The sequence below is a fragment of the Delphinapterus leucas genome, chromosome 11, assembly GCF_059928025.1.
Source record: "Delphinapterus leucas isolate spDelLeu-1000000601 "Yukka" chromosome 11, BTC_Dleu_Yukka2, whole genome shotgun sequence".
Taxonomy (NCBI): Eukaryota; Metazoa; Chordata; class Mammalia; order Artiodactyla; family Monodontidae; genus Delphinapterus; species Delphinapterus leucas.
The window spans coordinates 20,571,123-20,589,917 of NC_143139.1; the positions used below are offsets into that span (position 1 = coordinate 20,571,123).

At 33.7% G+C, this 18,795-nt stretch overlaps 1 protein-coding gene across 3 annotated transcripts in view; it reads right to left on the reverse strand.

Annotated features, from left to right (window-relative positions):
* Positions 1-18,795, reverse strand: part of DNAI7 (dynein axonemal intermediate chain 7) — an 83,896-nt gene that overhangs the window by 56,155 nt on the left and 8,946 nt on the right. For 2 of the 3 annotated variants that reach the window (XM_089920391.1, XM_022577792.3), the window contains exon 1: positions 1,863-1,954. In XM_089920391.1, the coding sequence (XP_089776517.1) occupies positions 1,863-1,922 (60 nt within the window). In that variant the 5' untranslated portion in view covers positions 1,923-1,954. Of the gene's footprint in view, positions 1-1,862; positions 17,903-18,795 lie in introns of those variants that run through there. The other variant, XM_089920390.1, reaches the window with a different exon arrangement.

An 18,795-nucleotide genomic window follows, 5' to 3' on the forward strand; every position in this document is an offset into this window, starting at 1 on the left:
ATACATTGATATCTTCTTTAATTTCAGCTTTGTGTTTCATAAGTAGCACCTAAAATTTACTTGACAAGTATTTAATTTCAAGATGAATACTACAATCAGTTTAAATGTAACTGATATTTCCAAAAGTTTTCACGTGGAACAGTGGTGTGCAAAGTGTGATCTGCAGACTCCTGGTGGGTCCCCCAAACTTTTTCAGGATCTGTGAGGTCAAATCTATTTTAATAATAATACTAAGACTTTATTTGCTTTTTTTGCAGTGTACACATTTGCAAGATGGTGTAAAACTGCTGGCGCCTTAGCGCAAATCAAGGCATAAGCTATACTAGCGGTCATATTCTTCGGGGGAGAGGGGTGATAGCAGTCAGTTTCACATAAGAATGATCTGATGAAGAAGTGAAATGTATTAATTTTATTAGATGTCAAACCTTAAGTATATGTCTTTTTAATATTCCGTGTGACAAAATGGGAAGTATGCATAGAGCACTTCTGCTACATAACAAAGGACAATGCTATCTTCAGAAATAAACATTTATGCAACTATTTGAGTATTCTGGCAGACATTCTGTCAAAAATAAATGAATTGAGCATGTCACTTTCAGGAAACAACCCAAAGTATTTGTTGCCAGTGATAAAATTCAAACTTTCAAATAAAAATTTGAATTTTAGAAAACCTATATCCACCACTAGGGAGCCTGACAGTTTCCCAATCCTTAAAAACTTTTCTGATTTGACTGGAGATGATACTAATGTATGTGGTTTTTTTTTGGGGGGGGGGATAATGAATGATAAACATGTGTCAACATTTGGAAGCAAATAATTCAGTGAACCAATTTTTTCCAAGCAATCAATGTATGATGTTGCAAAATCATGCGTGGAGAAGAATATCCACAATTATCTGAAAGGCTGTTACAACATTCCTCCTTTTTCCAACTACCTATCTGTGTGAGGCCAGATTTTCTTCACATATTTCAGTCAAAATAACACATTGTAACAGATGGAATGATGAAGTAGGTATGAGATCCAGTTGTCTTCTGTTAAGTCAGAGATTAAAGAGATTTATAAAATATAAACAATGCCACTTATTTCCCTAATTAAAAAAAATATATATAAGTGTGGTGATGGATGTTAACTAGACTTATTGTGGGATCATTTCACAATATATACAACTATCGAATCATTATTTTGTATACCTAAAACCAATATAATTTTAAATGTCAATTATACTTCAATAAATATATATATACTGTAATTGTTTTTTAAATATGTTAATGTATTTACTTTTTATTCATGTTTATGTTTAACAATGTTTAATCTCTATTAATATAATAGATGTTTTTAAGTTTCTGTTTTAATTTCTAATATAGTAAATATTGATAAACATAAACAAAAACTCCTTGGGGATCTTCACTTTTTAATAGTAATGAGGTTTTGTCCTGAGATTAAAATATCACAGAACTACTGATCCAATAATGAAAAATTCTGGTGAAAAAGAGAAGTGAAATTTTAAAAGGAGAGGTAGAATTTGAACATTTTTTGGTCCCTATTTAATTACCTATACGACAGATTGAGAATAATAACTTAATGGTTACAAGCACGGGCTCTGAAGCAAGACTACTTCTGTCTAAGTCCTGGCTCTGAAATTTATTAGCTGCTTAATCTCTCTATTCAACAATTTCCTGATCTGTGAAATGTGGGTAATAATTTACCCACCATAACTTTATGGTAGGATAAAATGAATTAAACCAGTTCATATAGGCCTAAATATTACTGGTAGCTATGGGGGAGAATGACGTTAAATGGCCAAACAGATCTGATAGCCACATAGTTTGTCTTCAGTAATAATAGCATTAATGTTTATTTACTTTTGCTTCAAGTTTTCGCAATTTTTCTTTCTCAGTTCGTTGTATTTCAAGTCTTTCCATTTCTTCTTTTTCGTATTTCACACGGGCTTCCTCTAAAGAACAACAACAAAAGAAATTTTCAGTCTGTTTTTTTCTTTCTTTTTTTTTTTGTCTGTTTTTAAGCACTTAAAATTATTTCAAATATTTAAGATGTAGTAATGGTGGAATATTTGATAGAAGTCACAACCTTTACTGTGTGGTAGAAATAAAACTGCTACATTTCTTTCAAAAAAGTAACATGACTCTTGGACTTCCCTGGTGGCGCAGTGGTTAAGAATCCGCCTGCCAATACAGGGGACACGGGTTCAAGCCCTGGTCCAGGAAGATTCCACATGACCCGGAGTAACTAAGCCCATGCACCACAACTACTGAGCCTGTGCTCTAGAGCCCGCAAGGCACAACTACTGAGCCTGAGTGCCACAACTGCTGAGCCCGCGTGCCACAACTACTGAAGCCTGTGTGCCTAGAGCCTGTGCTCTGCAACAAGAGAAGCCACTGCAATGAAAAGCCTGCGCACTGCCACAAAGAGTAGCCCCCGCTCTCTGCAACTAGAGAAAGCCTGTGCACAGCAACGAAGACCTAACTCAGCCAAAAATAAATAAAAATAAATTAAAAAAAGTAACATGACTCAAAATTTCTGGCTCACAATGATATTTCTCTTTTCCAAAAAGTTTATAGCAATCCAATAATGATTTTAATCAATGAAAAATGACGAATCTATCATGGGTAATTAAGAGGTAAAATCTTCAGAAGATTTCCATAATCTTGTGACATCTACATTATCAGAAGTAACATTTTTTTTTTTTTTTTTTTTTTTTTTGCGGTATGTGGGCCTCTCACTGTTGTGGCCTCTCCCATTGTGGAGCGCAGGCTCCGGACGCGCAGGCTCAACGGCCATGGCTCACGGGCCCAGTCACTCCGTGGCATGTGGGATCTTCCCGGACCGGGGCACGAACCCGTGTCCCGTGCATTGGCAGGCGGACTCTCAACCACTGCACCACCAGGGAAGTCCAGAAGTAACTATCTTAATCTTCCCTTGCTTTCACTATTAAAAAAGAAAATATATGTTGAAGAATATGAGTTTAACCCAATATAATAAAACATTCACCAAGATGTAGATCCTGATACTGTATTATTATCATGAGTCACCTAAAAAAGATTTATATGATTATACATTAAAAAATCAACATGGAAACTAAGAACAGACATTTAAAACCTGAATCTGAATCAACAGATGTTCTTCACGCTAAAAGCTACAACCATCTGAAATATTCAGATTTTTTTTAACATCTTTATTGGAGTATAATTGCTTTACAGTATTGTTAGTTTCTGCTTTATAACAAAGTGAATCACTTATACACACACATATATCCCTATATCCCCTCCCTCCTGCGTCTCCCTCCTACCCTCCCTATTCCACGCCTCTAGGTCATGACAAAGCACTGAGCTGATCTCTCTGCTATGCAGCTGCTTCCCACTAGCTATCTATTTTACATTTGGTAGTGTATATATGTCAATATTACTCTCTCACTTCGTCCCAGCTTACCATTCCCCCTCCCTGTGTCCTCAAGTCCATTCTCTACATCTGTGTCTTTATTCCTGTCCTGCCCCTTGGTTCATCAGAACCATTTTTTTTTTTTTAGATTCCATATATATATGTTAGCATATGGTATTTGTTTTCTCTTTCTGACTTACTTCACTCTGTATGACAGACTCTAGGTCCATCCACCTCACTACAAATAACTCAATTTCGTTTCTTTTTATGGCTGAGTAACATTCCATTGTATGTATGTGCCACATCTTTATCCATTCATCTTATAGATGAACACTTAGGTTGCTTCCATGTCCTGGCTACTGTAAATACTGCTGCAATGAACACTGTGGTACATGACTCTTTTTGAATTATGGTTTTCTCAGGGTATACGCCCAGTAGTGGGATTGCTGGGTCATATGGTAGTTCTATTTTTATAAACTATTCAGATTTTTAAAGTGATTTTTTATTATTTTAAATGACCAAATTTTCATTAATTTCTTGCTAGTGTATATTCCCCATATTTAATTTCAGTTTCAGAATTCTTACTGCACAATCAGTACCAATGCCCTTAATTTAATCAATAAGTATAAACATCTTATACTTAATTTAATTAAGATAGGGTTGCCATATTTAGCATATAAAAATATAGGATGCTCAGATGAATTTGAATTTCAGATAACAGTGGACTCTTTTTTTTGGTTCAAGTATATCCAAAACATTGCATGAGGCAAATTATCCCAAAGTATCCACTGTTTGTCTGAAATTCAAATTTAACTAGGCATCCTGTATTTTAACTGGCAACTCTCCTTCAAGATATATCTGAAAATGATTGGCGTGTACTAACAGAAATTTCTGGGTACCCTTTAAATAGTAAATAGCTATTATAAAACAGATTAAATTCAAAAAATTAAAAATTTTGAAAATTGTTTTTAAAAAGTACTGACTGGATGACAGAAATACAAACCTATTGTTAGTATTACCTGCATGTGACAATAGTTACCACTGTGTGTTTTATACCTTCCTCCTTTTGTCGTTTCTCCTCCTCCTCTTGTAGCTGCTTCGACTGGTCGGCTTTGGTGATTCTCTTTTTCTTACTGCCAGACTTAATAAAGGCCACAATTTTTAAAAAGGTTATTCACATGTACTCAAATTACTTAAAAACACATATCCCTCAACTAGCAATTATGAAAAACACTTTTACTTTCATGAATCCAGTCTTCTACTCATTCAAATAGGACTGCCTATTAAGTGCAAAGCCTTGAGGACAAAGTATGGAAACAAGTAGGAAAATTAACATATAAATTATTCAAAGGCAAGAGTGACAGTGACAAGTATATACAAGTTAATTCTCTCATTTTCAGTTTTCACATCTTTAAAGTGGTGCTAAATAAAACCTCATTTCATTTTTGTAAGGATTAAAATAAAACATGTAAAAATATCTTTAACACTGCTACATGTCTATAAAAATTAAAGATATTTTTATGACTAACAGATATAGAGTTATTTTGCAAGTTTGGAGTAAGGCCAAATTGTTTTCAACAGCTGGGATCAAGTAAAATTTTTATAGGGTATCTAGTATTAAAGTTTGTGCCCAAAAGATTTTAACATTCAGATATGAGAGGAAGATACTCCAAGGGGGAAAGGCAGGCATAAGATATGGAGTTGGGAGAGCACTGGATAGGCCCTAGGAAAACCCCAAGAAGAGGTAATGATGGACATGAGAATGGAAAAGAAGGTTGGAGCCTATGCTGTAGAGATTGGACATTGTGTTAAAAGAATTGGAAACCCCCTAAAAGTTTTCCAGGTCTGTGGCTATTATCTGGAAAACAAACCTGGTGTTAGGGGAAAAAATGATTGTAAAGATGATACATTTTGGCTACTATTAACAATAATTAATAAAGTCATGACAATGGAAATGCAGATGGGGGATGGATCCAATAAATATTTTATAAGCTAACTTATTTGATAATGATTAAAACTGGAGACATGGAGAGGAAGGAGTCAGAGAAGAATCAAAAAAGAAGAATAGTAGTCCAGAAGATTCAAATTTGAAAGAGAAACTGTTTAGAGAAATTTAATTAGTATGAAGTGCTGGTGGAGAATCCAGGCAATGCTTGCAGGCTTTGAAACTGAAGAACTGAGATGTAGCCAAGAGATCAGGGCTACAGAATACAGATTTGAGAACTATCTTGGTGATGACCGCCTCCCTTCCATTTTCCCTAAGGGAGAGTATGGAAAGAGAAGTGCACCATCTAAATTTAGGAATCAATTGAGTGGTTAATCCTAGGGATACATAGACTCTTGGATGACCACCTGCTCTTTTTGGCTCACCTACTGCAGGATGCTCCACTGGAGTCTCCAATACATTAGCCCTATCACTTTTTCACCATTCATCAACCCCCACATACTGTCACTTCTTCCTTACCCTGGTTAGATTTCACAGTTCATCATATAATCACTAACTTATATATCTCTGCCTCCCCTATTTTCCTCTCCCTCTGAGAAGCTCAGCGGGCAAATTCCTAGTTCTAGTTAAACCCAACTCCCCACTTATTCTGAGCTAGCAATAGGAGCAGCTGGACCTTGCCAGAGAAAACTACATGAGCTCAAAGTTGTGAGCACACATTTTAAACAGGCTCTAAGCACCATACAGCATTCCTATTGCTATTTCATTCTCTTCACTCTTCCAAAATCCTCTCCTCTTTCTCTCAGCTGTTGACTTTACATCACTAGAAACTTTTAAGAATACGCTACTTTACACACCAGATCTTTTAATCTACCTCTACCTTTGTCTCCCTTCCTGTTACACTGGATGAACTAACTGGATGTACCTTCTGCTATTTAAGTCTGAATCCACCACTTTTACACTAGATCCTATCCCTTATTGCCTATATAAGACTTGGGTCCTGTAATTAACACCTCTTGTTATTCATAGATCTCTCCCTCCCTGGATTTCACATCCCTCTTCCTCTTTTGCTCCAATGCTGTTACCCTTTATATTAGACTGCCTAAAAGGAGTTGCCCACTGCTTTCACGTCCCCATTTTCTGCATGCCCCATTCTAATCAGGCTTTCATTTTTATTGTTCCATTGAAACCTCTCTTGTCATGGACCCTTAAGATGGCCATGTTTCCAATGACAATGGCCAAGTTTCGGCCCTCATTTTACTCATCTGTTATCATCATTTGACGAAGTTTTCTTCTTCCATCTTGAAATATTTTCTTCATTTGGCCTTCAGGTTGGTACTATCTGATTTTGCTTCTTCCCTCCTTCTTAGACTTCTTTTCTGGTTTCTCCTCCTCAGATGTAGTTGATTAGTAACTTTAAAAACTATTTGTTCATATAGTCCCTAAAAGGATTTTGAAAAGCTATGTACCCCCTTCACACATTTTTAAGTTGACATTGAAAACTTTTTACCACAAGTTTAAATAACTTCAAATGTTGTACTTTCTAGAAAACTTTTACATCACTCCTTTAAATATATCCATCACTATTTAAAATATATCCAATGGATCTATCGATACATACTATAGTGATTTGACGGCCAATATCAAATAAAAAAATATGAACAAGCTTTTCTTTAATAAAAATTTTAATTCTTTTCTCTTTGAATTCATATTTCCATTCCACTTCCCCCACAGAATCTTACCTTAGTGTAATACACTTGAACAACTTTTGTTGATCTTCCTATCATATTTATGTTATAAAAATATGTATGAAATTTTTAATTTCCTTGACTCTAAGTTTCTAAGCAGTACAAATTTTGTTCTGGATTGAGTTAATTTTATAATTATTTTCGGTAGACAATTGAACAAAGCAACATTTTATATTACAAATTTTGATAGGTAAATATTAAAACATAAAAAGTAAAATTTTACTAGATATGCGCCTTTTGATGAGATTGTTGGGTTTTTTCGTTTTCCTGGTCAGTTCATGATCCAAGGATAAATGTTAGCTATTGCTGAATGAAACAAGGATTCAGACAGATTCTATTTTAATTTTTATAGCTATAAGAAATGAAAAATTTGGTTTATATTACAAAGCCGATGGGAATAGGTTTGTTACAGCTGTATCGTGCAGTTATTTGAATTCTTTCCACAACATATGCCAAAAGTTATATTGACTTAACAAAAAAATTACTCCTAGAGATCATCACTGATATTTGTAATGTCCTTCTTGTTTTTCTTTAAAGTTTTATTACATATGTATATATTCCTAAACAATAGTTTTCTTACCTTTGAATTTTTTCATAAATCCAATTATACTTTATGGATACAAGTGTAATTTACTTATTGCCATAAAATATACATAACATAAAATTTACCATTTTAAGCGTTTTTTAGTGTGCAGGTCAGTGGCATTAAGTACATTCACATTGTTGTACAACCATAACCTCCACCCATCTCCAGAACTTCTTCATCATCCCAAACCTAAACTCTGTATCCATGACACATTAATTCCCCTTCTGCCCCCAAGCCAGCCCCTATCAATCACCATCCTACTTTTTGTCTTTATGAGTTTGACTATTCTAGATAGTTCCTATAAGTAGGATAATACATTTGTCCTTTTGTGTGATTTACTTCTTTAGATACAAATTATGGTTTGTAAGATTCACCCAAGGGGGGATATAGCAGTAGCTGTATATTTTCACTGCTGAATAGTAACTCATTAGTTTATTTATCCATTCTTCTACTGATTGACATTGGATGGTTTCTAGTTTACTATCATGAATAATGCTGCTATAAACCTTTGAGTGTATGTATCCTGGTGTCCATACAAGAATTTCTCTACAATGTATACCTAGAAGTAAAACTGGTGGGTATGTGCATTTTCAATGTTGTTGAAGCTGAGTTTTCTAAAGTAATTATCCCAATTTACACTCTTATAATCATTATCCTAGTCAATATTTGTTAATTTCAGTATTTTCCTTCTCTGGCAGTTTTTTGTTTATTTAAAATATAGATACTTCTATCAGGCTAAAGAGGTGCCCTTTAAGCTATTAAATGGTAAGGCATAGCAACTGAATTTTTAACTCCATCTAATTGTATTCATTTAATTTCTTACATTAAACCAATTCTGCCTCCCTGGAATAAGCTGAATTGGGTCATGATTTATTATTATTCTATATACTTCCAAGTGAGCTTGCTAACACTTTGTTTAGACATTTTGTGTTTATGTTCATGAATGGGCTTCAATTTTCCTTTCTCATGCTATTCTCAGGCTACCCAGGTAACTCAAAATTAATGAGAAATGTTTCCTCTTTTTTCATGCTCTAGAAGGATTTGTATAAAAGTGAAATAATTTATCTTTGAATGAAGGACTAGCTAACAAAGACTTACAGACCTAGAATTTTCTTTCTGGGAAAAATTTTAACCACTGATATAATTTCTTAAATGATTATAGGACTATTCAGGTTTTCTACTTCTTCAAGAAACAGTGTGAGAAGGTTTTTTTTTCTATTTGTCTAATTCATCTAAAATTTCTAATTTATTGGCATATAAAGCTGTTCAAATTATGTCATTTATTGTTAAAGTCATGTCTCTCTTTTCATTCCTAATACAGGCATACCTTGGAGATACTGTGGGTTTGATTCCAGACCACCACAGTAAAGTGGTGGAATATTGCAAGTCATAAATTTTTTGGTTTCCCAGTGCATATAAAAGTTATGTTTACACTATACTGTAGTCTATTAAGTGTACAATAGCACTGTGTCTAAAAAAATTTTAAAATACTTTATTGCTAAAAATTGCTAAATATCATCTGAGCCTTTAGCAAGTCATAGGGTTTGAAATATTACAAGAATTACCAAAATGTGACAGAGACACGAAGTGAGCAAATGCTATTGGAAAAATGGCACAGATAGACTTGCTCAGCACAAACCTTCAATTTGTAAACAATGCCATATCTGTGAAGTGCAATAAAGCAAGGCACGATAAAATAAGAAATGCCTGTATTGATTATTTATGCCATTTGTTCTTTTTGATAAAATTTACCAGAAAATTGTCAATTTTATCAGTATTTTCAGAGAAATAAATTGTGGCCTATTTGTTCACTTAACTATTTTAAGAAATACTGAGAGTCTAATATATGATAGGTATTTGAGATACATCAGTAAACAGAAATCCTTGTCTTAATGAACTTATATTCAAATGGGAAGAGAAAGACAAAAACAATAAACAAACAATTTAAAAATAATGTTTAAAATTGAGGACTAGTTGATTTACAGTATTAAGCTTCAGGTATACAACATAGTGATTCACAATTTTTAATGATTGTGCTCCATTTATAGTTATTATAAAATATTGGCTATATTCCCTGTGCTATACAATATAGCTCTGTGGTACAATAAACAAAATTGTAAAATAATTTATACAATAGTTTAGAAGATGAAAAGTGCTGTGGGAGAAATCAAAGGGACTCCAGACTGCAGGGGTCATTGGGGAAGGGATGAATTACAATTTTAAATACAGTGTTTAGCGTGGGCCTCATGGAGAAGGTAACATTTGGTTGAAGACTTGAAAGATATGAGGTTATAAATCCTCTCTATTGTATGTTTTCTATTTTATTAATTTTTATATTTGTCTTTATTATTTCCTTCCTCCTTCTTACTTCGAGTTTCTTTTTCTTACTTCTTGAAAATGATGCTTAGTTTCATTAATTTTTCATCTTCTAAAGTATTCAGGGCTACATATTTCCCTCTAAGTACTTCTTTAGACACATTCACAAATTTTGAAGTATTTTTCTTGTTACTGAGTTAAAATTATCTTTTTACTTCCATCTTGACCCACTTGAGAATTTTTTTTAAATTCCCAGCATATTGTATCTTCCTGTTCATAATTTATTTCTTTGACTTTTAAGCTTAATTTCATTAAGGTTATAATACATGCTCTGAATTGTTTCAATTCTTTGAGAATAGTTTTATGTCACAGTACATTGTCAGTTTTGGAATAAAAAATATATGTGCTTAAAATTCTCTAGTTGTTGAGTGCAATGTTCTAAATATGTCTAATTCTTATTCTAACAAATCTAATGATTTGTTCATGTTGTTCCAATCTTTACATCCTTACTGTTTTATTTTTTTAATGCTTTTCTATCAGTTACTGAAAGAAGAAATCTTCCACTATGATTGTGAACTTGTCTGTTTCTCCTGACAGTTCTCTGAATCTGTGCAATGTATATTTCAAGGCATTATAATTAGGTATATACAGATTTAAAATTATATTTTCTTGGTTAATCAAAACTTTATCATCATAAAATGACCCTCTTTATTTCTAGAAGTGCTTTTTGTCTTAAAGTCTACCATGTCTATTATTAATATAGTTATACCAACTTTCATCTTTGTATTATTTGCATAGCATGACTTTTTCCATCATCTTACTTTAACTCTTCTGTATTTTTATTCTTTAGATGGTGTTTGTAAAAAGATTATTGTTAGATTTTATTTTTTATCCAATCTGACAATCTTTCTCTTTTGATTTTGGGTTTGTCTTGCCTTCTTTTCATATTTCTTGGTATCATCAATTGATTATTTTTTTGTTAGTGCACTATTTTCCCTCTACTGGTTTGGAAGTTATATACTCTATTTATATCATTTTAGTGGCTATCCTAGAAAGTCAACCTATGTACCTAATATATAAATACGTTTATCATACTACCAAACAGTACAGGGACTTTAGAACATCTTAACTCAATTAATCCTTGCCCTACCCAAATTATACATTATATAATATATCTTTTTAAAACATATATATATGTTATATATATATGTTTTATGTATTTATGTTATATATACATATATATATGTCATATATCTTTTTAAAACAGTTTTACTGAGATAAAACTTATATACCATATAGTTCACCCATTTACAGTGTAGAATTCAATGGCTTTTAGTGTATTCAGAGTTGTGCAACTACCACCATAATCAATTTCAGAACATTTTCATCACCCCCCAAAAGAAATCCCATACCCATTAGCAGCGCTCCCTTCCATTTCCTCACAACCTCCCAGCTCTGTGAAACCACTAATCTACTTTATCTATAGATTTGCCTATTCTGGACATTTCATATAACTGGAATCATACAATGTGTGATCTTTTGTGATTCGCTTTATTCATTCAGAACAATGTTTTCAAGGTTCTTCCATGCTATAGCACGTATCAATACTTCCATTTTATGGCTGAAAAATATTTCATTGTATGGATATACCACATCTTGTTTATCTACTTATCAACTGATGAATATTATGTGTTGTTGTCATGTATCTATTTTTTAAACCCACATGTTATTATGTGGATTACTGTTTTATACCTTATGCATATAATCTCTTTTGCAGCAGGTGAAAAACACAGTTTTTACCTGAGAAAATATTTTTCTTTCACCTTTATTTTTGAAAACTATTTGAGCTGATACGGAATTCTAAGTTGGCAGTTATTTACTCTCAGCACATTGAAGACATCACTCCACTGTCTTTGGCTCCCACTGTTGCTGTTAAAACCACAAGTTCAAGTTTTGCCCTGTACTGCAAATGCCCTCATGAAAAAGAGTTTTAGTGCGTCCATTACTTCTTTGGTTCCTTCCTTAATTTAGGTTTTCTCCTGATAATTTCTTATTATCTTATCAGCTCTTAAGTTCCTTTAAGATGGAAGTTTTGATCTATACACATATATTTTAGTCAGCATTATTTATTGTTTTCAGCAGAAAGTTTTTTTTTTTTCCTTTTTTACAGTACGCGGGCCTCTCACTGTTGTGGCCTCTCCCGCTGTGGAGCACAGGCTCCGGATGAGCAGGCTCAGCGGCCATGGCTCACGGGCCCAGCTGCTCCGCGGAATGTGGGATCTTCCCGGACCGGGGCATGTGTACCCTGCATCGGCAGGCGGACTCTCAACCACTGCGCCACCAGGGAAGCCCTCAGCATAAAGTTTGATCCAAAAAATCTTAAGCCCAATATTACTGGAAATGGGAAAATCAAAATAATATTTTGAAAAAATTATTTTATTTTACCACTTGCTTTGATTTTAAATTGATCAAAACTTTAAAGCTATAGATTTTGCTCATTCGAAGTATTAAAAAAAAAGTCAATTTACCTAATTAGCAAAGCCCAGCCTTCAAAGTTAAACCAACTGGACATATCATACTTATTTTCTATCACAGACAGTTTGACTTCATGTTTCTATACTAATAAATGTGTTAATATGCATCCTCATGATAAGCTATCTCTTTTTTTATTATAAGCCAGGTATAAACTGATTCCATTTCCTCACACATTGTTTTAAAAGATGCAATTATTTAATGTCCTGAACTTAACACCATTTATATTTTAGGGTAAACACTGAATGTTCCATGGAAACCAGGACTCAAATTTTAGGCAACCAAAGCTTTTTGTGAATACGGTATTCCTAAATTAAAATAGGATATAAGTATAGATATGAGCTATAGGGCCCCCTTTTTGCCCATTCTTTACAGTTCCATGCCTGGAGGTACTTGGGCACCAGTCTCAATCTATTCAAATAAAATCAATTCAAAGTATTCCAAGTTCATCTATGCATTAATCAGTCTGTAAGGCATTTTTCCCTACAATATAATCAATGTCTTCTGCTATTTCATGCATTCTACGAAGTACAGTGGTTTCTGAAGAAAACATACTGATGTAAATGCAGCGATGGGTGTTTTAACAGGGTACCAGGTGTTATAACCTTTTCTATAGTCTTGTACAATTTCCTAGTTTTTGCAATGAATAATACTAATTTAAATTATATGAAGTTTCAAAGGCAACTTTAAGGTCTATGTAAAAATATTAAGCTCATTTACACTTTTACCGATACCCTTAATCTTTCTTCATTAAAAAAATTAATGTTATTTTTGGAGTCTGAATGTTTTATCAATAAATTACACTGTGGGAGCATTTTTTTTGCATCATCATTTGACAATCTTACAAGCAATGTCACTAAATAAAGATTATTACCAGTCCCACCACTCCACACTACAAAATATAGGACATTCAGAATATCTCAATATTTCAAATGCCACATTTCACCACTTACTTGTAAGACAGACAAAAACAAGAAGTCATTAGTGCCTTGATTAAAGAAAGCCTTGCCAACATGAGTGTTTTGAAAGGTCCTTTAGTTTCATAGCCCAGGTTCTAGGGCAATGAAGTACAGTAAGATTTAGAATGGATGAGAGATAGACCTTTGTTTTGTAAAGCAGAAGCGTACTTGCAAAAGGGGAAGATGCAATAACAAAGGTGCGGGGCTTCAAGACAGTAGATTTTTTCCAGGGAAGAGTATGTTTTACTTTTAGAAGTAGGTTCACCTTGGTGTAAAGACTTCTGACCTACACTGATCCAACAGTTTCCTAACTGGTCCTCCTACTTCTACTTTTGCTTCCCTACAGCGAATTCTCCACTGACCATTTAAAGATATAAATCAGATCATGTCACTCCTCTGCTTACAACTCTCCCACACTCAGAATAAAACCCAGACGTTTCACCGTGGCCCAGTTGGCTAAGAATTGGCTCCTACTTATCTCCCTCAACCCTTCTGCCCACCCCTCAACCCTCACCATCCCTCCATCTCACATTTTATCTTTCACTTCAACTTTGCTCACTCTATTCTAACCAGCAAATTCATTCCCAACTATGGGTCTTTGCAATAACTGTTTCTTCTGCCTAGAATGCTCATTTCATCCAGGTCTCTTCTCAAACTTTAGCTCTTTAAATCACCATTATAACATTATACCCTACCCCACATTTCCCACTGACCCCTTTCTTGGTTTTCTGCACATTCAAAGCAATCTGAAATTATATTTTTTCTTCACCTCCCCTCCGCAGAAAGAATGTAAGCTTCATGAAATGAAATCACTCTCTTGAAGAGATATCTGCACCCTCATGTGCACTGCAACATTATTCACAACAGCCAACACATGAAAACAACCTAAGTGGTGTCTATCCACAGACGAATGAGTAAAGAAAATGTGATATACATATATATAATATATAATATTATTGGACAAATTGGAATAATATTATAATATATTATAATATAATATTATATATTGAATATATTACATATTAATACAATATTATATATTATAAATATTATATTATATATATATAATGGAATATTATTCAGTCACAAAAAAAGAAGAGGATCTTATTTGCAACAACACAGATGAACCTGGAGGGCATTATGCTAAGTTAAATAAGTCAGAGAACGAAAAATACTGCATGATCTCACTTATACGTGGAGTCTAAAAAAGCCAAACTCATAGAAACAGAGAGTAAATTGGTAATTGCCAGGGGCTGGGAATGGGGGAAATGGGGTACAAACTTCCAGTTATTAAAATAAATAAGCTCTGAGGATCTAATGTACAGCATGGTGACTACAGTTAACAATACTGTATTGTATACTTGAAAGTAGCTAAGACAGTTGATCTTAAATGTCCTCAGCACACACGGGTACACACACAAAATGGTAATTACGTGAGGTGATGGATGTATTAACCAACCTTGTTTTGGTAATCATTTCATAAAACGTACATATGTCAAATCATCACATTGTATACTTTGAAACTTATAATACAATGTTATACGTCAATTATATCTTAATAAAGCTGGGAAAAAAAGAATGTAAGTTTCATGAGGACAGGGACTCTGTCTTGCTGCTGTACTCTTATTGCCTAGAATACTGCTACATCAATGAAACAACTATTTTTCCATATGTTTGCAAGGCCTTATATACAAGGATCTTCATTTCTACCTTGTTTGTAGTACTGAAAAATAGGGACAATATAAAAATCATAGATATACTTTCAATGGAATGTGATACAGATATGAAAAGAAGTGATATAACCTCAATGTGCTGAAACAAAAAGAGGTCCCCAAGACATATTTACTCCATAGAATCTATGATGCCATCAGATGTAAGATTCACATTTAAATTATTGATATTATACCAAAAAAGGAACTGCCCAAGATGTGAATGTAAAAGGAAATGCCTGTATATAGCTGAATAATAGGTAAACACAAATGAACCTACAATACAGAAAGATACAACAAGGAAACTTGCATAGCTCAATCCTGAAAAATGAATAGAACAAAGAAAAAAAAATCCCTGAAAATTTAAACCACAAGTCAGTTAATGTGGATTTGCAGTCTGACTCATACTATTAGTGTGGTCCAAAAACTCTCAGGAAGAGAATTTAAAGTAGTATTAGGTTGGTAGTAAGCCCAAGTGACCGACAGAAGCAAACATCTCTGGAGGAAATAGATGTCAATTCAGGACTACAATGATTGTAAGTTATTATCAACCATAAAACATATCTCAATTTCAGTCATGTTAAAATGTGAGTATAATAGAATTAATAAAATGCAACATCATCAAGTGAAAACTAGAAGGTGCAGAATGCTCCCATTATGTGGGGAGAAAATGTGTGTGTGTGTGTGTGTGTGTGTGTGTGTGTGTACTTTTTAATGATTACAAAATGAATGAAAAGATTTGCAGTGGTTCTTTTAGTCTTGGCTAGGAGGAACTTTTACATTTTTATGCTACTTTAATTTTGTACCATATGTGTTTATTACTTTTTTCCCTTAAAATAAAACTTTAAGAAATCAGAAATAAAATATACCTTTCCATGATTTTTTAACCATACTGTAATTCCCTTTACAGGCTCACCTCATCCCCAAACCATAATCTTTAAGAATGGAAATAATTAAAAAGTGAGTAAGTTTTTCCTTATGTTTGGTTTCAAATTTCACAGGATGAATCTCACCATTCTTTAAGGGAAACAACAATATGAAGAAAATAATCCAAATGTATTTATTTAGCACCCATACATCCATGGTTAAGTACCAAAGTCATTAGAACAATGAGTTTTCAGATTTAAAACAATGCCTCTAAGATTTCACAATCTAAAGCTGAAAATGAATGCCCACACAAACTAATAAACTATTGTAGACAAACATATATATGATTGTAGTCCTCCAGAACACTTCCCCCACAAGAATGTGCCCAGAGTCTTCATAAATTTTGTTCAGTTATTTATATCCACAGTCCCTAAAACAGTATCAGGTTGGTAGTGGGTTCAAGTGACTGCGAAAAGCAAACATAGAGGGCACTCAATAGCATTTTTGAAGAAATGCTGAATTGTATAAATATTGAATGTACATTTATATAAGCATTTCTTCTTTTTTTTCCGGACGCGCAGGCTCAGCGGCCATGGCTCACGGGCCCAGCCACTCTGCGGCATGTGGGATCTTCCCGGACTGGGGCACGAACCTGCGTCCCTTGCATCGGCAGGCGGACTCTCAACCACTGTGCCACCAGGGAAGCCCAAGCATTTCTTCTTAAATAATCAAGGGCCCAAGTGTTTTAAAGTAGTGGTAGGGTAAATGGGGTTTCACATATTCATTCAACAAATATTGATTGAATTTCTACTACGTGCCAGACTAAATGCTATGGACACAAAAATTAATACGACATGCTCTTGACCTTGAACAGCACATAATGATAAATCATTACAATAAATGATAGGCATTATAATTGCGGTACGGACAAATTCACGTGCTATGAGAACACAGGGAGTATAATTGATTCCATAACAGAAAATGGCGGGGAAATTAACAGAGTAGTGACTAATCAGATATGCCTTAATGATGGCATTCCAAACCTAAATCCCTATTGGACCAGGTAGGTAAATAATGTAAGGGATTTGGTCATAGTCTGGATGACAGCAAACTGAAGAATTTATGCATTTCTCAAAGGGGTAGCTGCTACTTAGTCTAGCCAACTGTTCCCTTATAGGACTGTAGGTCCGATGTTATCAGGTTTCCAATTTTTCAAGAATAGGTGGAAATCACATTTTTGCATGAAACTACTTTGGCAACTGATTTAAAAAGACCTTTTAGATCAAATGAACTATGTCTATGTTTGCCAGTCAAGAGATAATAATCTCTGCTTTCAGGTATAAATCTACTAAGAAGAGAGAAAAAGTTATTTGAGACACCCCTTAATGAACTCAAATTTTTACAAAGCACAGAAAAATTCAGTACGTGTTACCATGAAACCCATTTAAAGACTTATTATCCTAGGGTTCGCTTTTAAGTCACAGAAGGTTTTAGAACTAAATTTTTATGTGTTTATCTGAAATGAAGAAAAGCGTTCCTAATCCAAAATTTTCTAGAGCGCAAGTAATAAAAACACCTCAAATCTAGACACAAGTAAAAATGAAAAGGTATTTTAAAAACTCTTTGTGAAATTAGAACTATCTTTTTATGTCAAATTTGAAATACGTCCTGTTATTGTAAGGGATTATTCCATGATTTAAATAGCATTAATGTCTAAAGACTAAGCTTAGTAAACTCTATAAACTATAATAAAACTACTGGAAAACGTTTAAAAATTGTACAATGTCAGTGCTTTAAAACTATTTTGAGAAATAATTTCCACCTACCTTTTTTGCTTTGGGACCCTAAAAGTTGGAAAAACAAAAGAATTGATAAATTTAAAAAATAAGTCAGACATTTAAACAAAACTGTCCTGATTACCTAGCATATTAAAATTAGGAGAAGCTAGGTAAAGACTATAAGGGAACTCTCTGTACCCTCTATGCAACTTTTCTGTAAATCTAAAATCATCTCAAAATAAAAAAGTTTTTTTAGAAGAGAATTCAGACAAAACTACAAGCAAGTCTAGGAAAGACTAAGATAGTTCACCCACTGAAGCATCTCTTGTAAGTAGATTTTACACTCATTCTTACGACGATCAATGATCCATGTTTAATGAAATGCCCAATCACAAAACAGAGCACCAGTCGAGAAGGCACTAGTTTAAAGGATTCTAAAGAAGAAGAAATCACTGACATTAGTGTTGGTACTAATGTCAAGCTTGAAAGTGTGGGAGTGATCTCATATTATAAAGAAACAATCTTTCTGTAAAGTTAGATTGCTGATTTTATAGAAAGAGAACCCGTCATTTAAAACAGGCAAAATTATGACAAAATGATTCTATTCAGCAATGTGTCCTAAAGCAGATCTATGCTTTTTTGGATTTTGGAAAGTACAGTATTTCAATCAATATTTACAAGTACTTTTTAGTAACAGTACTTGTAATCTCCTGATTTGGCCCATGTGTTCATTAGATTTCTGGTAAGGAATTTGTAGGGGACCACGTGACTATAAGATCACACACTTTCCACATTTGACGACTTGTACAGGAGAAGTTAGTGGTTCAAGTCATAAGGTTATCACTGTATAAAATATAAATGTTAAAACTGACACAAAGCAGTAGCTTATATCTTCCTGAAAAGTGCATATATTTCACTAATTTGTTCAGCAGGTATTTATTAATGATTTACACACAAAG